Genomic DNA, 23997 nt, shown 5'->3' with positions numbered 1-23997 from the left:
AGTTCCCAGTGGCTAATTTGTGAATTCAGTTGCCTCCGCTGTTTTTCTCACCTTCTCTCTTTCTCCACCCCCTCAGCCTTCAGCACTCCCTCTCTCTCGTCACCCCCTCATTCTCTCCCCTTTTCTTTCCTTCTCTCCCTCGTTTTCTTGTGAGCTCATCTATACTGTAAAGCTGCTAACCACAGAACAACTAGTTTCCCTGGTAACAGGGAGGCTGGCACCAAAAATATATTCTCTAAGGCATCTCCGATGCCTCCCACTGCATGCTGGCACTCGCCTGCGCCTCACAACACCACCCTGCTCTGAACTGGCACGCTGATTTGCATATATATATATATATATATATATATATATATATATATATATATATATATATATATATATATATATATGATATTCTGATTTCAGATGAATACAATCTGAGTTATATTAAAAATGTCTTGGCTCTTCTATGCTATACAATGGCAGTGACTTGATGGTTAATTTTTTGAAGTCCATAAAAATGCATCTATCCATCATAAAACTGCTCCACACGGCTCCGGGGATTAATAAAGGTGCAAAAAGAATAACCCCTGACGCGATATAGGAGCATCGCAAGCAATGACGGCTCTCGCAGATAGGGTGGGCAACAGACTCAAGCCCCTCTTTTTTTTTTGTATTGAAATCCTCCTCCATTTCTCTTTAAAAATTCTTGTTTTGGACTTCTAATTCATGACCAGTGTTTTGTTTTACTCTATCCTCTGGGCTTCCATGTTCGTTAATACGCATGCATCAAGGGTCAGGGGTTACTCTTTCGCCACAAGTTGACTTCCGTAACGCTGACCGCCGGAAGTTAGTTATTTTGGTCTATAAAGTTTTAAATAGGGATATTTTTCTTAAGCAGTGTTGAGCAGTTTTATGATAAATGGATGCACTTTTATGGACTTCACAAATGAACCTTATAGTCAATGGCATTATAACAACATAAAAGCATAAAAACAAACGGGGACATAATCTGTTACACTCTAAAAAATGCTGGGTTAAAAACAAACCAAGTTGGGTTGAAAATGCACTAACCCAACAATTGAGTTGTTTTAACCCAATGGTTGAGTTGTTCTTACCCAGCAATTGGGTTGTCTTAAGCAACATTTAACCCAACCACTGGGTTAAAACAACTCAACCATTGGGTTAAAACAACTCAATTGTTGGGTTAGTGCATTTTCAACCCAACTTGGGTTGTTTTTAACCCAGCATTTTTTAGAGTGTACCAATAAAAGCGAAACTAAACACAGCGGGTAGCAGAAAGCCAACACTTGAGAGTTTACAGCTGAATACTCAGAATTACTCAGACAGTTAATAATATAGAGATATATAGGCTAAAACATAAAAATAAAAAATTTAAATATTTATAATATTTTTCTTCATGTATAAAAATATTATGTGAATGTAGTATAACGACTTATAACTACAACTAAAGTGAAGGCACAAGTGTGGTCATTTTACCTTTACCTTTTACCTTGACACTTTATTTAAAATCTGAGGCTATGTTGTTTAAAACTATGAATTGTATGAAACATTTTCTAAGACCATGTCTGAATTTTTTTTTAAAAACGTTTTTACTGAAATATGTTTGTTGGCCTGCATACACTTTTACAGTCTTGACGATCGTGTCACACTTTTGAATGTATGAGACGTAATCCTCATTATTCTTTTGTTATTAAACTTCGTTTTTTTAACAGCCATTATTCAATGCCATTATAACATGTATGCCTGCCTAAATGGCCCATTAACAACACAGTATTTCATTGTCCACATTATCTAAAGTCTTTCTAAAAAAAAAACCTAAAAACTAAACTAAAAGCACTATGTGAATTATTGTAACAAAATAGACAAAGCTCCTGGTCCAACAGGTGCATTAGAGCTTCAGTTAGCATCAAGCTACATAACACAAATTAAAAGATTAAAATTATATCTTCACTCTATAGGTCACTTCAGACCACCGCCGAGTGTTTGTATGAGTTTCCTGTCGCGATATAATGGGGATTTCATTCATATGGTGATTTTAAAACATGTTATATTTATCATTTTATATGGAGCTAATCGCTACACCTGTTAGCAGTCATAATGTAAATATCCATTATTTATATAAAATAGCCAAAATCACAGGAAAAATCACACAAAAACCTTATTTCATAGTTATCGCGTGTTTATTAGTTTCTTAGTTCACGCGTAGAAATGTAGAATTGGCTAGTTCTTCAATGAGCCAGAATAAGGAAGTAAACACACAGGAAGAGCGCGTCATGCGGAGGGCAGTATTGAGCACGTAAGATTATTGACAGCTCAGTGAGCAAATGAACGCCTGATGACTGATGTATGACGCATATCATGAAGAGAGAGACACGGAGAGATCTATACAGGCTTTAGCTCTATCAGATCGGATAATTCAGTGAGAAATTAGTAGAAATGGTATTCTATATGATGAAATATTTTGCAAACATGTGATGATAAATCAATATTACTCCAAATATGAGCACTTTTGAACTAAGAGCTAAACTGAAAGCTGTTCTTTGCGAGCTGTGTGAACACAACTGAGCTGCTGCAAACAAGTGCGTGTGATATTCCATTCAAAATATTGTTTATAACGTATCGATTGTAATGCACTCCTGACATAAATTAAGAAATTAGAGCTAGAGTCTTTATTCTGTCTAATGATACTGAGTTTGTTCAGATAAAGTAAGAGTGGGATGTTTTAATGAGCAGTGGATGTTGAACAATAGTAATCTGAGGCCGTCTGCGATCTTTGACAGGCATGGGGTTAAACTGTTAGTTCAACTAATACGTTTAAAAACACAAATTCATTTTTTAATTAAACTAGGTGATGAAATTGTTTTATCTTTGAGCACCAAGGCTCAACTGACCAGCAATGCGTTGCCGAGGTGATGCTGAAGCCGATGTTTCACTTTATCCAGACCAGTGGCATTGATTCAATGCATTGACCAGTGTTTGATGCCATTAATGGGATTGCCCTGGTAACGCATTGCTGGTCAGTATGCTACAACAAAGATTTTTCACTCCTTTTCACTTATTTAAAGGTGTCATGAACACACACACACACACACAAAAAGTTTACAAACGATTCCGCAGTTAAATGAAGTGAACACACAAACGTTCTTCCCCACGTGAGCTGGAACTTCATTAAAAATAAATGAAGTATCACACATTCCTAATATTATGATCCGAAAGAAGCTTTTGCAGCGACTGTGTTCTTCCATGTTTATTGCTGCTGGCTAGTGAGCCGATCAGCTCCATGAGTCGGTGGGCGGGGCTACTGAATTACACGTTCTGTAGAGGTGTGTTTCGTAATGTGATGACGTAACGATGAAGCCCACAATCGTTTCATGGACCTGGTGTCTAGCTTTTCTTTGACTAAAAAGGTAGTTTTCAGCTCTGAAACTTACAGGGAAAGTTGATTTCTCAATTCATCACCCCTTTAAAGCTGCACTCTGTAACTTTTTCTGGTTAAAAATATTCCAAAATCAATTTCTTCTGTAGAGAAACATCTTCCAATCTTTATGTATGGCATTGAAACCTAAAGATGTCCGAGCTCTGGTCCCAGCAAAACTGATACTCAACTGCCATTGGCTCATCTGTGTTCGAGGGGAGGGGTTTCAGGTTTAAACAGAGATGGCGACAAAGAGGAAAAACTTACAGACTGCAGCTTTAAAAACAATTTTCATAAGTGTAAAACAAGAGCATAGCCTTATGAAAAATAAAGAAAACACAGTGTTTAAAAATACAGAAAAACAAATAGTAACATTGTGAAAATTATTACTATTTAATTTAATTTAATTGTATTTATGTAATTTTCCTCCATTCCTCCAGTTTTCGGTGTCACATGACCCTTCAGAAGAAACATTTATTATCCACACACTTAAACACACCCATCAATACATAAACTATTTATTATTATTTATTTGTTTATTTGGACCTTGCCATGTCAAGTAATGAGCAATCCAATGAAGTATGACTGTATTATTTCTTTTTTTTCTTTTTTGTGGAGGTTTTGAGAGGTGTGATTTCATTTGAGTACACTCATTCTTCTCAAGGACTGTGAGTCATTAGTCTGTCTGTCTCTCTAATTTCATTTGACCCTTAGTGGGACGCTTGTGCGCTAAGCTCAATTAACACATTCACAGCAAAGTGATTCAAGTGTTTGCATGGTTGACAGGAAGTTGAGATCCGGCTGTGCAAAGTTTGTGTAATACCTATATATCACTTAACATGTGTCCACCACTGTAGAAAGAGATGTAGAGTACATATTGAGTTAGACTCCTGCCCCCTTGTGTTTGTTATATGGCAGTGCAGTGTGGAGGAACTGATGTCCAGTACATGGGAAAACGCCTTGCAGATATGTATCTCAGATCCAGATTCCAGACATAAAGAATCTGCACCCTGAAATGTTTCACCACCACTGGTGAAAATCAAATCATTAATGTTGTTTGTCTGTGTGGTGTTTTTACTATGCATTAAGACAAACCATGTGCAAATGTCAACAACATTGCTGTGTATTTTGTCCTTAAAACTGCAGTGAACCAAAGAAATCGGTTTGTAATTGCCGGTTACTTTTACGTCACAAACTACCTTGTAACCAGTAACGTGAACGTGTGGTGGGGTTTAACATATCATTAACTATGGCCGCTCTGAAGCGGATGAGTCTCAAGAGAAAACAGTGGATATAAAAATCTGGGTACATTTAGCAATATAGTGGGCGAATTATGTATATGATGTATATTATTAGGGATGTTAACGATTAATCGATGATCGATTAATCGTCAATACTGTATTTAATCGATAAGACGTATAGCTCACCGATTAAGTAGGGTCATGTGCGTGCCGCAAAACACAGGAGGAAAATTGAAGCAAGCGCACCGGAGTTATGTTTGGGACTATTTTTACACCTGGAGGTACACCTTCATTATGACTAAGTTTTGTTTTTTATTTTGTTGTGTGTGCATTTGCAGCCTTTTATTTTGTGCAAATGCAAGCTGTAGTATTGTGTTAATTTTGTGCAGGCTAAATTAACAGAGAACTTCAGTGTACCAGTTTTCAGCGCTTCAGTTTAGTGCGCGCAGCTCAAACAGCAATGCACAATTAATAATAACTATGATTGGGACCGTTATATTACATAACATTAATGAGAACACTATTTTAATAAATCATTGTGAATTCATTGGGTTTAGTTACCGTGATCAGCGCATTGTTCCAGGAAGAGCGCATCCACACAATCTGAAATAGATCTGAGGCGGCGTTGGTGAAATCTACTTATTAATAAGTAACTTAATTAAGTGATCATTTTACTCATTTTATAATCCTAAAGCCCTTTATTTAGATTAAAAACCATTCTCATTCATTTGGTGAGGAATATGGCATTTTGAGCAGTTTTGCACACCCTGTCATGATGTGGACTGTAAGCCACTGCTGTAGATGCATCCTGCAGTATAAGGCCAACAATTAATTGATCGTTTATTTAAAGGACGCTCATTCATGGGAATTCGTGTAAATTGACACCTCTATATATTACAATGAACTCTGTCTTTCTCCACTTACATTCTGAGCTGTTCTAAACGCTTTTACGCATGCTGATTGTTAGAAGGAACATGGTTTGTGTAACATTAGCAACCCATAACTAGCTGTTTGATAACGTTGTCAAGCAAAAGACTAATCATATGAATTACTGTTATGTGTCCAACGATACATAACAGCTTGTAGATGAGCTTGTATGAGTGAGTGGAGGCGGGGCTCATTTACATATTCATAGATCCCCGTATAATAAATGAAGCAAGGGTGTAGAGTTACAAGTTACTTTAAGCCGTTTTAGTAATCGAAGATAAGTTTTAAGGGATTGTACAAAGTATTGACTCCAAGGGGGTCAATGGAAGTTCAACTTTAATATGCATTTTTTTCTATGGACTTGAAAAACAGGATGTAGGTTATTTTTATGATTCCGCTGCTCAAGTTCACTTCTGATTTGCAATCTAATGCCACACATGATCTATGCATTCTCAAATACCCAGTGGGTAAACTCACTGTATGCATTGTGTTGTGGCATATTCAAATGTGCATCAAACCCTCATACAAACATTCCCAATCTGTGTTCTAGATTGTGGTTTAAACGACAGACCCGCTGCTTACGGCTGGCCAAGTGAGAGAGTGAGTCTTAAAGGGTGTTACATAACCGCACAGGGTGTCTGTGCACAAGTGGAAATTATTAAAATAAATTCCGCCATTCCTTATGCTTTCTACCTGATGCTGTTTTACAGTATGTGCATATTAAATCCGGTGCAGATATAGTTTTAAATAACATCCAAAATCTTCACCCTCTCTCAGTGCCAGCCTCGTTTTTTGTTGTTGCTGTATTAAAGAGAGAGAGGGAGAGAGGGAGATGGAGAGAGAAAAGACAGAAAGAGAGAATCCCCCGTTCGGTGGTGTGCCTTTCCTACTGCTGTCAGCTGAAATGCCTCATCCAGCAACAAAGCATAGTGTATTTCTCCCTGCATGCCTGATGCCCATGTGTGTGTACGAGTCCCTAGCCCAGAGAGACCGATACGGCAAGCCGGCGCAATGCTCTGCTGGGAGCGCATATCGAGGGATGTGATCCGCCTCTGACTCTTTTCTTCCTCATCTTTACCTTTTCTTAAGAAGCTTTGCTGCCACACCAATCCTTATGCCACACAATACCTGCAATGTTTTTTGCATGTTATTGTGCTCTGAGGTCCAATGTGAAGGTAAGAGCATGCTGTGAGTGGCAACTTTTGTGTGTACTCTACATGTGTGAGTGTCACATGGTGCTGCACAGGTGGCATCTGTGAATTGCCACACCAGGATATTTTTCGTTGTTTCGCGCTGTGATTTTCTGCAAGTAATAGAGGTGGCTTATCAAAAATCAGTGTAGGTCTTTTGACAGCCATAGAAGCAGCATAAAATGCGTAAAATTATTGCGAAAAAATGCTCTATTTTTTATTCTCTCTGAAGATTAAAGTTTAGATTAGTTTATTAGTGTGCTTGTTTTCTTTTGTGGACATTTATTGTGGCATGCACTTACACCATGGTTCATCTCAAATCTGCACACTAACGAATGCCTTCATCATAGCTAACAGTGCGAACACAATGTAAATAAGAGATTCGTTGATTATTATGGGAGTTTTGGCACGAGTCCAGAATTCCACTGATAAACTTGCACTGTTTGATTGACAGCTCCAGCGATTGCAAAGGGAGCGTTCTATATATAATTTGTTCACATCACAAATCAGGCATTAGAATTAACACAGGCACTTGCATGTTGTTGCATAAGTCCATATAGTAAAAGTGTTTGCAAAGTTTGCAATGCTCAACTGAGATGGTTACATTGTTGAAAATAAATAAGCACATGAAGTAGGTGTTGATCTTCTTCTGCAGAGGCCGTCTTTCCGGTCTATAGATAGGCAGGTTCCACAATGAGTCGTTCTCTGGGCTTGGTTACAATAAAAGCTGTTTTTGGACTAACAAGAAAGTTTTCAGTTCTGAATATATATTTCTGGTTATTCTTATAGGATGATGAACTCTTATTATGTCTCATATATATATATCACAAAAATGTTTTCAGACACTATAGTAATTATTCACTGTGGTTCAGAAAATGGTAATAAAATATGTCAAGAACTGAGTTAAACTGCATCTGAACAAATTAATCTTGATAATGTCAGATAACTTTCATAGAAAAGGATGTAATAGATTATAATCAACCAATCAGCTGTTCTATTTAAGGGCACAATTAGATACTACCAATTTAGGTCAACCAATGACCAAGCAATGCTTCATTTTGTTCAGTCTGTGGTGTGAAAGTTCACATTGACAATTAAAGAAAAAACACTTTAGAAAAACATGGTCAGGTCAAATTTGTATCAATTTTACTGGTAGCACTGTATGAATAATTGTTGGGTATATGTCACAGTTTACTTTTATTTTGCTATAAGTGAACTATAGTGTCCTGCATACACTAATAATACAAAATAATATCTGGTATCTGAATAATTTTTGGTTTGACTGTATTATGTATGCCTGTCCCACTCCTTTTTTTGCTGCAGTTTTCTATCTAGAGTTTGTCTATTGAGAAGTGTGAGGTGTTTAATATGTAAGAAACTTTTACTGCACCTGTCAGCCTCACTTCCCCCTCCTCCTTCTGCTGACATGGCAGGAAGTGTCCTAAAAAAGCAGGGTGGGGCAGTGCTGCCTGTGACAGTCATCTCCACGTATACACAAACTTTGTTGAAGACCACAGAACGAAGCTCTGAAACATGTGCAAATTGACCAATTTAGATAATCCTTGGCTGTTCTCTATTCTTTGCAGAGATGCATATAAAGATTTAGTTGGGGGCTCGTCCGGGTTTTCTTATGTTGGAAAATTGCTACTTGTCTGGAGGAGGTAGCGTTCTGCTTTCCCCTGCAGCTTGTAATGGATTTATCTGAAGGAAGCTGTGTTCTCGCGCATCAAGCTGGCAGTAAACATGATGCAGAGGATGCAGGGGTGGACATGCTGGCGATGGAAAGAGAGGAAGTTTGCAAGTGAAGCCAAAAACCATATGGATGATTTGTTTCATGAGCATTTATAGTAATATTTTTGCAGTTTGTGTTTGAGACATGATTGAATGCAAGTGTGGGAGTGTGAGGGGTTGCGCATGTGTGGGAAGAGATTAATGCCAGTGTGTGTAGAATCCTGCATGTGAGAGTATGTATGGGGGTGGATGTGTGTAGAGGAGTGAAACTGAGCTCTATTTGTCTTTTTCTTTTTCTCTGGCATCACTGGGCTGTATAATAACACACTTGATCTGTCTATACCAGTGGGCATCTCAGAACTAAAGGCCAGCAGTGTTCAGTAACATTACCCAATACTCTCTCCCACATCAGCACTGCTACACACAACCTTTCTGCTCCTTTTGGAGGATCATGAATCGGTGGACATAATTTAGCAGTACAGTCTTACTGCCGGTGTTGGGGAAGCTAGAATGATTGAACATGAAGAACACCATTTTAATAACAATATTTCACAATATTACTGTATTTACACTATCCGAATGAATCAAATCAATAAAAAACGAATCACAGTGCCATTGATTGGAACCATCTGGTTGATATTTTCTGAAAATATCTGATATTCTGATATTTACTGTGAATTGTGCTCAAAGACTTCTTTAGTTTATTGTCTTTTTGAGTTGTTAACCATGGTAATAGGAGTTAAATATCTGGTCTTCTGTCTCTGGAGTCTTCAAAAGCCCTGACTTTCATTTGGAAAGCGTAAAAACTCTTAATATTTAGTTTTCATTGACTACAGGGCAAGTGTTCAATTCACTGCAATAAATAAATAAAACTTAAGTAAGACTATGAGCAAAATAAGTTTACCTGATTATTGAGTTTTAGAATGTATATTTGGGTTGAAGAGCCAGCTGATTGCAATTAACATGCTGCACATCCTCTCTTCAAGATAATGATAGCCAGGAATAGAGCTCCATTTAGTTCTTTACCCTCTCGTATTAAGGAAACGGTCTGTCTGAACACATCGTGCACAGTAATGCTCAGCATTGTAGCTTTTCCGTTCGATGTGTGTGTGTGCAGCCGGGGACCATAGGGCTTTCCGGCATGTGAATTCAGACCGGGAGAAAGAGGTACCCAGACAGTACTGACCCATCTGCTAAAAATGTTGAGCAAGCTTTGAGTCATGCAGTCATGAATATTTCACAAGGAAATCTTATTCAATTCTGTTGATGAATGCAGTAACACTTGGAGAGAGTTATGGTCATATCTTCTCCATCCTGGACCCGCAAAGTGTGCTAGAACGTTTGATAAATTGATCTTTTCTTTTCTGAAGTTAACAGTTATGTCCATTTTGTGACAAGAACTTTAATGAGATTTTTTATAGTCAGTGCCTGATAACTTTGCATATCTTTTATATTTGACTGGATTCAGTGTTGTGGATTAAGGGTTTTGGTCATGGTAGCTTTCTTTTGGGTTTCATCTGGCTTTAACAAGCAGTCAAACAGTGCTGTTGATGTTTGATGTCTTTGTTGTGCGTTGTGGAATTCTTGCCAGTTCCCCTGGAGCTTTCTTAGAAGCAGACAAGCTTGTGTTCCCTTGCTGCATGTGTTTGTTCATTGCATATATGTGTGTGGTTTCCGTGTGTTCTCATTAGTGCGGGCAGAGTCACCACCGCCCACTACAGCTTCATTAAACCTGCTACTGTTCTAACTCACTCTCTCTCTCACACACACACACACACACACACACATACACGCATATTCACGGCTGTCTGTCACTGTATCGCATGCACATATTAATCACACAAGCACAGCTTGTTCCTGTCAAGCTTTGCTAGCAAACATACAAAAATAGCCTATTAGTTAACCAGTGTAGTATAGATTCTTAAGTATTCTGAATAAAATGTGAGTGGTGTTTGCCTGTGCAAAAGTAGCCACCATTATGCCAGGGTGGCTTTGTAGTTGCTAGTGTGACCTAGGGGGATTTCCAGGCGGTTTCTCATGGTCTTAAGTAAGAAGAACACAACATCAAGACTGTATTACATCCTAGAAATTGCCTCAATGTTTGTTTTAAAAAAGGGATGCGTGGACAGTGGAATGGTAAAACAAACCTGAAAGGTTTCCAGGCATGTGTTTTCAAATAAATGTTTACACGTTTTATTATCATTATTATTATTATTTTTAACAAAAATGCCAACACAAGGGAAAAGCTGCGTAGTGGAATTTGGGGTGGACGATATGACCAAAATTGTATGTAAGTAATTTTATTTCATGATAACGATAGGCCTATATATCACATAAAACTAATAATAGTCCTAGGAAAATAAAAACTAAAAAAAAACTGTTGAACTTACTGAAGATAAGTAAACAGTAATAAAGAAAGAACAAAGAAACTAATTATACAAGTGTATATAGAAAAAAAACAGACACAAATGAAATAGACCTACCTGAAAAACAAGCACTAAATAAGACATGCTACATTAAAGGTTTACTTCAGTGATTTAGCATTAAGCTTTGTATTTAAACTGTGTCATTAATGTAGAAATGTGAAATTATTTTTGAATTTGGTGCCTTCTAGACTGAGAAAAGACTGAAAATGTATTTTTGTCTCATGGGGATGAAAGACTACAACTCCCAAAATGCATTGCTTTGCTGCCCCACGAGGCCACTCCCAAAGTCACCGCTGGATTACTGAGAACAGACACTACAATTAAAAACTGAACGTGTCTGTTCAATAATGTGTGAGTAAGCCGAGGGAGTCACCTCGCAAACGCAGCAGGAGTCAGAATAAAATGTTCAGTCTGGTGTGATTTCAGTTCATGCATTTGGAAGCTTAACTTTAATAGTTAAGCCTACTCTCTGTTTAGGCAAGGCAAGGCAAGTTTATTTGTATAGCACATTTCATACCCAATGGCAATTCAAAGTGATTTACATAGAAATTAATTAAAATAGTGGTAACATATGCATGAGAAAAAAGAATATATATTTTTATATAAAAAAATAATAAAAACAAGGATAGTTAAAACAGTTGTAAAGATAATGACAATAAATAAACAAATAAAATAAAACGGTCAGATCCACAATAGTGATCTGAAATAAAAATAAAACATCCTTCAGTGTACAGCCTACATACATGTAGCTACCATCTTTATTAGAACACCTCTCCTTCATTTCTTTCTCAGACACGTTCATAACATCTATTTTAATCATTATTCCCTTTTTACTCAGCAACCTTCTTGTTTAACCCATTTCCATCAAACCCAGTTTTCACTTATCATATTTAACTCAAATGAACATATAAAATAATAATAACCAAAGATAAGAACAAAGGTAAACTAAAACAGTTATAAAAAGAATGAACTGATAAGATAAGGTGCAATCAGTCGGACGTCCCGCAGAATGCCCGCAGCTACCTGAGCTGAGCGCTGTGAGATCTATATAACAGCAGAAATATCCAAGCGCTCAGAGATGACAGTGTCTCTCAGTTTTAGCTGTTTCGGTTCAGTTTTGGTTCTCGCGCAGTTCAGCGACACTAGCTTGCGCACGCGAGCAAGCGAGCGAATATTACACAAAATTGTCAAAATGCCAGTTTTGTCGAGTATCATCGTAAAGAGTCGGTTATGTCTTTTAAATTAACGTAAACACAAAATATGCCGGTCACCATGAGCGTTTGTCATTTTCACAAGTTTCATGGCCCACAGAATATCAAAACATGCAAATATATCAAAAGAAAGACCGTCTGCTTTATTCTAGCATCATGCATTCTTTATTAATCAACACTTGATGTGTGGGTACATTTCATGAAAAAAGCTGAGAAAAATAGTGTTTCTGTAAAAGACTGACGTTACATCCAGATGGGGTTCAGAACGATAATCAAAACACAGATGGAGTAACTGTTAGATCGACTCTATTTTCATTTATTTGCTGTTTATTGCTGATAATCACGTTATTTTTCATATGCATCTCGTTATATGAGTGAGTGTGCTTCTGTTTCGTCTTCACCTGTGTTTTGATCAGGAGATTCTGTACTCGTTCCAGAGATCCGGCATGGTGGCCCTCTAGTGTATACCAGTGAAAACAGGGAAATCCGGAAAATATTCGTCAATGGCAGGGAAGCATTTTCTCCTTTTATACAGCCTATGGTTCTCATAAAAGACGGGGGGAAATCTGGCACTGCTCTTGACTGAATAACTTAAATAAGGGTTAATCTATATTTATACAGTGAAGATTATGTAGTGATATTTTACATTTGATAACTATTTCTGTAGCCTACCTGAAAATCAAATCAGAACTACATGAAAAAACTGAAAATAACTTTTTCATTTGTATGTTTGTTGTGTTGTATTTGTGCTGTTGCTCATTATTCTATTATTTGCTCTTATTTCATTACTAAATTATGTATATAATATACATTATTAAATTATGAGTTAGGCTCTCTGGAGTTAACCTTATTTATTAAGGTTAGATGGATCAAAAACAAACAAAAGCAATAACTAGGCCTATTTTTTGTGATGGGGCCAGTACAAATTTTGGCAGGGCAAGTAAAAATGTGAATCAATGGCCCGACCGGGCCAGTAGAAAAAAATCCCTGCTACTGATACAAAGCCATATGCTAATCGCTGAAGTAACCCTTTAATTGTATAAAGTAATCAGATTTATTAAGAAACACACTATAGTCTTCACAGTGTAAATTAGATATACATTTAATCTTATTAAAGTTTCAAAAGTGATTCAGTCAACAGCAGCGAGATATTTTCTCTTTGTTGTTTGATTAGCATTGATAATGACAGCAGGTACATTTAGATGCTGTCACTTTAAAAGACTGACTGCATGGATCCAATATAATTTGTGCATTTTCTTCCTCAGCGGTTTACATTCACTATAGACAAAAATGTGTTGACTTTGCAAAGATAATGACTTAGTCACTTTGACACACAAGTATGTGCAGTGCACAAGGCGAGCCCCTGCCCCTTTGAAAGTGAAAGTGACCGCGAACGTGATTTCTACCAAGAGGGAAACCCCCCACCCCCAAGCATTATTGACCCTGCCACCGCGGAGGACTGTGCATGCCACTGAGTATATGTATTTAATCGTTCAAATACAAACACAAAGTCAAATTAGGCAACAAAAATAACTGTTCAGTTCTCATGTACTTTATGAGCAGCGCTTCATGTAGCGCGTCTCTCAGTCAGCGCTTCAATGGTTTAAAATCACCTGTTTTTAAAATACATGCAAACAATAAGCTGCATACCACATAACACAGCAACATAACGTGAGCATAACCGTGATAGAGATGATAGTCCAAAATCTAAATGACAATTATGCAGTTAATCATGTCTACCGGTGAATCGCCCACCCCTAAGTGGAACGCAAAACTGCATTCTAAGTGAATGGCCCCCTAAGACTGTTAAATATCTGGCTACACTTTACAATAGGTCCCATAAGTTAACTTTCTTGCAGTCTTTATTTGCCTTTGTTCACATTATTTATTAAAAGAATCACTGTTAATTGTTAAGTCATATTAGCTCAGGTCTATTAAATAATATAACAGATACAACTTTTAATGATTTTAATAATGTATTAAGGCCCATTCACACAAGAACATTAACTATACCAATTACTATATTGGCTTGATAACATTTGATAACAAAGGATGATAACATTTAGTTTAGTCTGTTTTGGTCTAAATATTTAGAAAATTAACAGTACACTTCTGCTCAACTGACCACGTTATTTGAAGCATCATTCATGTCTGTAGCACAACAGTGAAGAAAGACTTTTTCGCCAAAGTCTAATATTAGGGTTAGAGGTTTATTATAATACAGCAGTAGTAATAGTTATGATTACTATTATGTAACTGCTAAACTGTACTCTTGATTTGATCTACAAAAGCTCTGGTTGTTGTACCGGTCAACTGTCTACTTCCTGAGCGGGAACCGTGCTACAGTACACTTTTTCCGTGTGAGCTCGTGGCCCTTCCTCTATTGGTTGCTGCTTGGCTGTGCTCCCTGCAGTAGACTTGCTGAGTGCCGCAGAGTGCTGGATGCAGCGGTGAGGAAGTGATTCAGGGCCTCCCCACATCTCTGGCATGCTCACATACACACACACACACACACAAACCGATGAGCACAGTCTCTGAGTCTGCTCAGAGGAAAGGACTCCACAAACATGAACACCTCTCTACTGTACGATTGAACACTCACTGAAACACACACACACACACACACACACACACACACACACACACACACACACTCACTCAGAGAAGCATGCAGGAACAGAAAGTGAGGAGCTCAGAGGTAAGCAAAAAAGACTTTATACATCATGTCAAGTGTGGAGAGAAGGAGGACCATAAAGCTGAAGTGATTAAGTGTTGATTCGATGCTCTAGTTGTCAGTGTCGTAAACATTGCAAGTTGGCATTGCAAACTGTTGTAGAGAGAGGTTTTCAGTCTGTCGTAAGTAACTCTGCAGCAAAGTGACTCACCCTAAAAGCTAGTTGTCTCTCTCTTTCTAGTTCCTTTTGTTGTTGTTGTCTTTTACGTTCCATTTTCCTTTCACTTCATCTCTTTCCTCTTCCTGTTCCTTTTGTTTCTTTCGATTTAAGTATTCCAGAGAGCATGTATCTTTGTTGATGATCATTCTTGCTTTGTTTTTTTGATTATTTTATTAGTTACACTGCACACGTGATGCTCTCTTTTTGACTTAAGTGTGCACCAGCAAGCATGTGGCTGTATCCTGAGACTGTGTATGTGAGTGTGTTTGAAGCTGATGTATTAAGGTGGGTGTTTGTGGTGAGGTCTGATCCCCCATTGTATTATTCTTTTTCTTATGTTTGCTTCATCTGGTGGTGAGGACACTTCCACTCAAGGGTGCTCTACGCGCGCACACGTTTATAATGTTGAGTATATAGAGGAAAAGAAGGGGGCTCAGCACTGAGCCCTGAGGTACTCCATTACTTAGCCAGACACTCGACAGGCTTTTGTGAGGACAACGTGACATAGTAAAAACAAGAAAGAAAGATAAAAAAGTAGAAAGAGAAGTGGAATGAATAGAGATTTTTGTGAGTTGAACATGTTCCCAGTCTGTGTTCACACGGTCTCTGTTGATCAGCTCCAATCAGGATCTCTGACTACATCCTTCATCCGTCTGCCATCTCATCTGCTCCCCTCAGAATAACGCCATTGTTCACACGGGCTCTCGTGTTTCGGCCTGGCTTCACTGCTGTTTGGACCCAGACTGTGTGTGTGTGTTAGAGAGCGAGTGCTCATGTTACCCCCTTACTGTGCCTTGTTAGAGTGGTAAACATGAGCAGCTTACAGATGCAGGGTCTGTTCCTGTATATCAGTGACACACGCATACACATAAGTGTTATATAGTGCACATCTTCAGTTTTACCAACTAATATTTTCCATTGGATCAGAAAAGTTTATTTTCCTCTTAATATGGGCCTATCTGGTTTGTTTTATGAATATAAACTGGTTTGAACATTTTTGAGTATGAACATTTAATGGAAAATGCAACCTTTTTTTATACGTGCCAGTACCGATTTAAGTTCTCTTTTGTGCCTTTTAGCGCTTGAACGGACCAAAACACAAACAATTGACCTATCAGTAAGCCCCTCCCCTCGAAAGCAGGTGAGAAAAGGGCAGTTGAGTATCAGTTGCAGGGGGACCGGAACTTGGGCATCTTTATGTTTTAGAGCCATAGAGAAACATTCGAAAATCCGAAGCTCTCATCGGTTTGATGGTGTTTAAGTGGTAAAACAATGTGCCTGGGGTACTGTAACACTGAGAAGAGCGAGTAAAGTTAATGAGTCCCAGCTTACATGCAAACCAAAATAACTAACTGTTCTCACGTCATGTACAGTGTTAGGTCAACAACACATGAGTGAAGGTCGTATTTTACTGCCTCTTCATATTAAACTGGTTAAATGTAAATGTGGTACATGAGCAGATCCTAGATGATGTCATCTATGATCGTGACAACCACAACATGAGGGTACGGGTAGTGACAGGGAGAGCTTGAAGTTGTTTTGGAGATAATAAAGTTTACAGTTTATTATGTAAGGTCTGTATATGTTTGTTTCCCATTAGCTGTATGAGTGCTTTTGTTCTTGTTCATCTCTGTCATCATTGTAGACCTATTGCATTGCATTGTGTTTTTCACCAATAAAAATGATAGAGCTTTCATCATAAAACTAATCTTACTAAGACATATTACTGGGAGATAGAGTAACAAATTATATTTATATGCATTTTACGCAAGTAGTCTGCTAAACTGTTATACAGATATTATTGATTTACATATTTGGCCATATAAATAACAACTGCAGGAAATTGCTATTTTTGCTCAGTTTGGGCAGTAAAATTTAGCTGGTTTTCCCCTCCATATTCTGACCATATCATACTATATGGGCCAGAAAGGCCTGATGTATCAAATATATGACAAATATATGGGTTGGTATTTTTATAATATAACAAAAAGAACCTTAAACATAACAGTAGCCTAGTTTTGAAGAATTCACAAAATGTATTTACTGTGTTTACAGGTGTAACCCTGGAAACCACTATATTAATGCTGCTCCATAAGCTCCACCTATTGTCAAATCTTTTACTTTAATGACATCCCATTCTTAATCTGTAGGGTTTAATATGGAGTTGACCCACCCTTTGCAGCTCTAACAGCTTCAACTCTTCTGGGAAGGCTTTCCACAAGGTTTAGGAGTGTGTTTATGGGAATTTTGGACCATTCTTCTTGAAGTGCATTTGTGAGGTCTGATGTTGGACGAGAAGGCCTGGCTTGCATTCTCCGCTCTAATTCATCCCAACGGTGTTCTATCGGGTTGATGTCTAGACTCGAGGCCAGTCAAGTTCCTCCACAACAAATTCGCTTATCGATGTCTTTTATGGGCCTTGCTTTGTGCACTGGTGTGCAGTCATGTTGGAACAGGGCCATCCCCAAACTGTTCCCACAACGTTAGGAGCATGAAATTGTCCAAAATGCCTTTGTATGCTGAAGCATTAAGAGTTCCTTTCACTGGAACTAAGGGGCCAAGCCGTAACCCTGAAAAACACCCCCATTCCATAACCCCCCCTTCACCAAACTTTACACGTGGCACAATGTAGTAAGGCAAGTAAGTACTGTTCTCTCTGACAACCACAAAACCCAGACAGAGAAGCGTGATTGGTCACTTCAGACATGTCTCCACTGCTCTAGAGTCCAGTGGCGCTGTGCTTTACACAACTGCATCCGATGCTTTGCATTGCACTTGATGTAAGGCTTGGATGAGCTGCTTGGCCATGGAAGCTTCATTCCATGAAGCTCCGCCTATATGTACTGTTCTTGTTCTTGCTAATCTGAAGGCCACACAAAGTTTAGTGTTCTGTAGCTACTGACTGCAGAAAGTTGGCGACTTCTGCGCACTGTGACACCTCAGCATGTTTTGACCCCGCACTGTGATTTTATGTTGATGTTGTTCCCAATTGCTTCAAATTTGTTATAATACTAATAACAGTTGACCATGGAATATTTAGTGGTGAGCAAATTTCATGACTAGACTCATTGCACAGGTGGCAACTTCTCACAGCACCACGCTTGAGTTCACTGAGCTCCTGAGAGTGACCCATTCTTTCACAAATGTTTGTAGAAGCAGTCTGCATGACTAGTGCTTGATTTTATACACCTGTGGCCATGAAAGAAATTGTAACACCTGAATTAAATGATTTGGAGGAGTGTCCCAATACTTTTGGCAATATAGTGTATATGACATATGAAGTCATCCGGGCCAACCAGTAATGTCAAATTAAACATTTATTTAATCAGTGCACTATAAGTGATGAAATGACCCTTATTCGCCCTGCTATTCACCTCCTTCTTAACTATTTTTAATGATTAAATTATTGACATTTCACTGTCAGGACTAATTGACATAGATGCTGAATATGGGGAGGGTTCGTGACCCACCAGAACTGTCCTATAAGCACTTTGGTTGCGTTTTTTTTTTTTCTCTGACTGTGCTCTTCTTCTAGAAAGCCTTCAGACAGAATATGAGGAGGAGTGTACCCAGATAGGAGGATGACAGGGGACCAAGATGCTTGTTCTCTCAGTGTCAGCATTTTCACAGTTTTCTCACAGCTTTGGTCATCAAACTCTTGTGTTGTTTGTTAATTATTTCTTGTGAAATTGTGCTTCTATTTTAAAATCACAGGTACAGAGAGACGCTGGGAGGGATAGGCCCATGCTGTGTGTCCTTTAGCTGCCGGTTACATGCAACCTGGTTTGCCTTAAGGCAGGACAAAATTAAACTCAACTCAACTGGAATTCTGGATCTCTCTACCTAGTGACTAAATTTGGTTTGAAATAGTTTTTGTCAAGTTTTGTTCAACAAGCTAGCCCAGCATTTAAAGCTGCAGTCCGTAACTTTTTGCACTCTAGTGGTTAATAAACAGAACTGCATCCGTCTTGTGGAAGAACATTGCAGCCGGAGCTACTTCTCTCTGTTTATGTCTATGGCGGATCACGCAGGGACTGTGCTCTTCCGCAGCGGTACCTACCAGTCTGACCTGAAATAGTCCCAATATAAACACTTATTATAACTGTACCATAATGATTCAGGGTAAGACAAAAACAAGGTTTGGAAAATGGATTCATGTTGTACATTCTCATAATATAATTTTTGTAAATCTTGAACAGCAGCTTTAAGGAATATTCTGGGATCAATACAGTTTAAGCTCAGTTAACAGATTTTGCGGTGTAAAATTGACCATCCTTCCTAAATCTATAGGAGGTTACTATGAGGTTACAGTGAGGCACTTACAATAAAAAAAAAAATTAATGCTGCCCATTTTAAACCCGTTAGAAGCAGTAGTATTTTGGAATTTTGTAAATAGTAGTCATGAATATTTTTTTTAAATTAGCTTTATATATATATATATATATATATATATATATATATTAGTATTTTTTGCTTATTCCATTATTATTATTTTTTAATATTTCTATTTAGCTTTAATTATTAAAGTTGTATTAATTACTTCAGCTTAAACTTACTTTATTTTGCTTCGTTTCCAATTCCTATTTTTCATTAAGTTTAAGCTTTTTGTTTAATATATTAGTTTTACTTTAGCTTTGTTTTAATTAACGGAAGTTATCAATAACACTCCTCAGCAAAAATGTTAAGCTTTTAATTTTACAAAAGCACTTAGACAAGGTTAAACAGAATAATTTATACATTAATTGAGCTGTAAAGCAACTTATTTTTACAGTATTTCTAGGGATTTTGTCAAAATTTTGCACTTGATTTGGCAACTAATCTGTAAAATGTAATGTTATTGTTTTAAAAATAATGTTATTGTTTATGATCATTTACAGATTGGCTTCATTACTATTGACTTTAGAGCAGGTTTTTGTTGGTCAATTACACAATCGTTTTCAGTTGCCTCAAAATAGCAATGCACCAACAATGCGCCTGAACCCACCTGTTTTTCAGACCAGCACAGCCATGGATGAACAGATGGGCATGAGTGCATTTGCTTTTTAAACAATGTGACGCCGAATGTGAAAATGATAACTCTATTGGGCTGAAACTAACAATTAAACACTTGTGTTGCATCTGGCATCATATTTCGCCGGGTGTATAATAAGGCCTTGAATGTGCTTAAATCCACAGTACGGACCCATTACAGTCACATATCACACATGCACACTTCAATAAGCCATCAGAAAGACGGTTAATGCGTTTACATGCTGGGCGAAATCGGGTAAAAAATCTAGCTTTGGCGATAGGTTTATGCTTAAACAGTTTTATGACCGTACTCTGTTTCTTACAGAACCTGGAACACGTGATGAATCGAGTTCAGTATCCTTGCAAAAGTAATCTTAATGCTAAGCAAACTTCCACAACCCAGCTCTGCCTCCTCGGTCAAAATGAGCTCTCTGCTGCTTCAAGATGTCTCGGGTGTGAGCCGAGGAGTTGCCCCTACACCGTACTGTTTTATTGGAGATAATTGTGTGATTACTAACAGCATCGCCATGATTAATAGAGTGATTAGCCAAGTGCTACGGGCTGTTGTGTGGAGAAAGGGAGATGCTGCATGGGAATCTTAATTAGGTTTTCCATGTTGTGTGAGTAAACCCACGCTGCAGGCTTATATAACCAAAAAGCCACATTTACAATTTGTAAAGCAGAGTATTTTTAGCATTATTTTTGAAAGAAAGATCCATATCTGTACTCTAATCCGGTCTGTGTAGAATCTGTTTGCTCCATTTTCCAGCTAATTGTTCATTCCCATACAGATTCCAAAAAGTGGAAGCATGAAGACTGTAAGATTAGTTCATTTATCCATAAATGGAGTTAATGAGTTTATCTTGAGAGGCACTGTACTGTAAACATTGTGGTGTATATTACAGTTCTGTTGTAAAGGAAGTCCGTGGAGATTTCCTTGGAGCTATCAATCTAAAGGAATTTTTATACTGCACTTAACCCAGGATAATTGACTTTTTAAAGCCAGATATTATAACCCTAAGTAGACCAGGATGAAGTTAACCCATGTGTGACGAGCGAGAGGATGATGAGCGCCGGCTGCGCGTCCCACCGGTCTTGGATCTCTCACGGAGGAGTGACAGGAGCATAAAAGCAGGAGCGACGACAGTGGAGGAGGAGAGAGGACCGGTTTGATGTGCAGCTGGCGCTCATCATCGAATTACTCGGCGGCCTTGCATCGCGCTCTCACGGCTCTCACTCGCCCTGCTCGTCACACCAGGTTTTTGATGCAGTGGGTTATTATTTCAAATGTGGAAAGCCTTCAGAGTTCTAATAATGGCTTAATAATAATGGAAAAATATCACAGGTGAAAATTCAATTAGATAAACTTGGGACACAGTAGTAGTCGGGAGTTTTATTGAGTTACTTGAAGTCTTGCTCTTCTTTTAATGTAGTTCCCAAGAGGTGTCTCTGAGCTCAAATCTAATTGTCATTTACCACTGTAATTAAACGGCTTGTAAAAACCTATAAAACTTCTAATTAATTTCCAGTCTGCTCCACAGGCAGCTTAGCCTCAAACTCCACTGTTCTGGGAATACCTCTCCACATCATTCAGACTTTGGAGCTGGAATTGGATGTCATGCAGAAAAAAAATTAGCCTAACTTTTATTCTCCCTGCATCTTGCAGACAAAGCCCTTGGCTGTGTAAAGAGAAAATGTTGAAAAAGTTAGATTTTATTAATGACTGTGGGTTACAATCTCAAAGGCTCTACATAAACCATAATATTGATTTGCAAACCCATAAAGTCCATCTTAAATGCTTCATGACAGATTTACGTGGACAGACCTTTAGCTCCTAGCCCTGAATGCTATTGGCAGGTTGGATCTCTTCTTCCCGTGTTTTGCCGCTGGCCAAAGCAAATGACAAATGAGGAAAGAGGTGCATCCATTTCAGCCTGCACCACTGAGTGCTGATGCTTCACAGTTTTACCGTAATGTAGCACAGGCTGAGGCCAGACTGGATCATCTTGTGCTGAAATATTAATGTCAGCTGGAGGGGGTTTAGCTGCAGGTAGGCTTGATTCTGATGCTAGTGCAGAAATGAAAACAGGCCTGCTAGACATATTAACTGTGCTGAACACTTGAGATGCCAACATTAGGAGGCCACGAAAACAAACTCATGGGGTGTGTTCACACTTGTAGTTCGCTTTGCTTGGTTCTTTGATCCGGACCCAAAAAAACCTATTTAGTCATGGTCTGCTTGGCATTCACATTTTAACACCGAACCTAATGGCATAGGGATATGTTCACAACCTGATTCGTCGGCTTTTATTACATGTATTTCGAATTTACTGAACTTTCAAAACAATGCTGTTTGCTATGCTGGGATAAATGCACGTGTTGTATGTGCTGTACTCGTGAGGAGCTCGTAAAATGTTCAATTCAGTCAAGAATCCCTCCTTCACATACAAAGAAAGATCTGGTGCAAGAAGACATGGTTCTAATGCCTGTACTGAACTGTGATAAGCAACATCACAACCATGATGAGAGAAACTCTTATGCTAGAGCATTCTGGGAGTGCATTTTATGACATCATGTCCCGTTTTTGGTTCATTTGCATGTCTTTGGTCCATGTAGCGTTCATATTTCAATCAATCTATCTGCCTCTGAAAAGAAATGACCCTTTATTTGCATGTCTTTATTAGGTAAATCTCTTGTTGGCAAGTGATTTTTTTTACTTTAAATGACTCAGAGACTGAGGATGTAGTCTTTGGCCCATCTGACAGTTTTGAGTTAAATAACTCTATTTTAGATAGTTTGTATGGAACCTTGGTGATCCCCTTGAAGGTCGTTTAACTGTAGATAAATATTTCCTCTGTTGTTGCCTCTAGCTTCTTCCAGCTCCATCTTCTTTCTTAAAAATGAAACATTTTCTGCATGGAAAGTCCCTTGAGATAGCTCTGCTTTTATAACCTCTCAAATGGACTACTGTAATTCTCTGTACTGTAGCAGTTCAAAGTCCCAGGTTGCTCGTTTATAATGAGTTCAAAATGCACACTGCATTCCACGCCACTCCTATTTTGCGAGGATTGATTTTAAAATTCTCTTATTTGTGCATAAATGTCTACACAACCTTGCTCCTAGATAACTATCTGAACTGCTGATTCCCTACAGTTCCTCCAGAATCTTAAGATTTGGTAATTAAAACTTACTCATGTTATTCCCTGTACAAGGCTGAAACGCAGAGGAGTTAGAGCCTTTTGGGTGGTGGGACCTAGGTTGTGGAACAGCCTGCCAGCACTACTTAGGGCTGCTCCCTTCCTATCAGCTTTTGAAAACTGATTTGTTTCCTTTGGCTTTTAAATGATGCTGATGATGCTCTCATTTTGTTCTTTCACTTTGGCCAGTCTTCAGACTGTTTTTAAATGTGCTTTATAAATAAAAGAACTAGATCTGCTCCAGAGTTTGTTTGGAAGCGACCTGAGACCCATCTTTTCAGCAGTCTCTGTCCTCTTGTTTAGTGCGCACCAGGGTTCGGATAAACACATCCTAAATTAATCTTTCGGAGAGCATAAGTGCAGTGATGAGCAGTTGGAGGATATTTCTTTCTTCCATTTTCATTTTGAATCAGTCCATTAATTAATTTGGTAGTTATTTAATTAAACATGACTTACAAGTAGTGATACTCAAAGCTAGATGTGTAGATGTCTTGTTGACTGAATCAACTCCTACATGGTCATGTTTTACGAAATGTATTGTTTATTCAAGTGGTCTATTAGTATACTTTTTTTAAACTTAAAAAAAGTATACTTACAGTCTACTTTTATATACTTCTCAGAAATATACTTCAAATTGCACTTAAGTATACTTGACTTGTACTGACAGAAATGTATATTCGGTATTGTAGGGGGCGCTATGACACATCTTCTATTATTAGAATTGCCTGATCAAAATACAGGAGAAGAAG

General features: G+C 38.2%; 1 protein-coding gene across 16 annotated transcripts in view; it reads left to right on the top strand.

Moving 5' to 3' along the window:
* dlg2 (discs, large homolog 2 (Drosophila)) overlaps positions 1 to 23997 on the top strand; it is a 281667-nt gene that overhangs the window by 72978 nt on the left and 184692 nt on the right. The window contains exon 1 of one of the 16 annotated variants that reach the window (XM_067432631.1): positions 6465 to 6764. The exons of 14 other annotated variants lie outside the window; for them this stretch is intronic. In XM_067432631.1, coding sequence (XP_067288732.1) covers positions 6723 to 6764 — 42 coding nt within the window. In that variant the 5' untranslated portion in view covers positions 6465 to 6722. Of the gene's footprint in view, positions 1 to 6464; positions 6765 to 14800; positions 14846 to 23997 lie in introns of those variants that run through there. One more of the 16 variants, XM_067432633.1, reaches the window with a different exon arrangement.

This window comes from Pseudorasbora parva, chromosome 23 (assembly GCF_024679245.1).
Source record: "Pseudorasbora parva isolate DD20220531a chromosome 23, ASM2467924v1, whole genome shotgun sequence".
In the NCBI taxonomy this organism is placed as follows: domain Eukaryota; kingdom Metazoa; phylum Chordata; class Actinopteri; order Cypriniformes; family Gobionidae; genus Pseudorasbora; species Pseudorasbora parva.
This window is presented reverse-complemented; position numbering and strand designations above follow the sequence as displayed.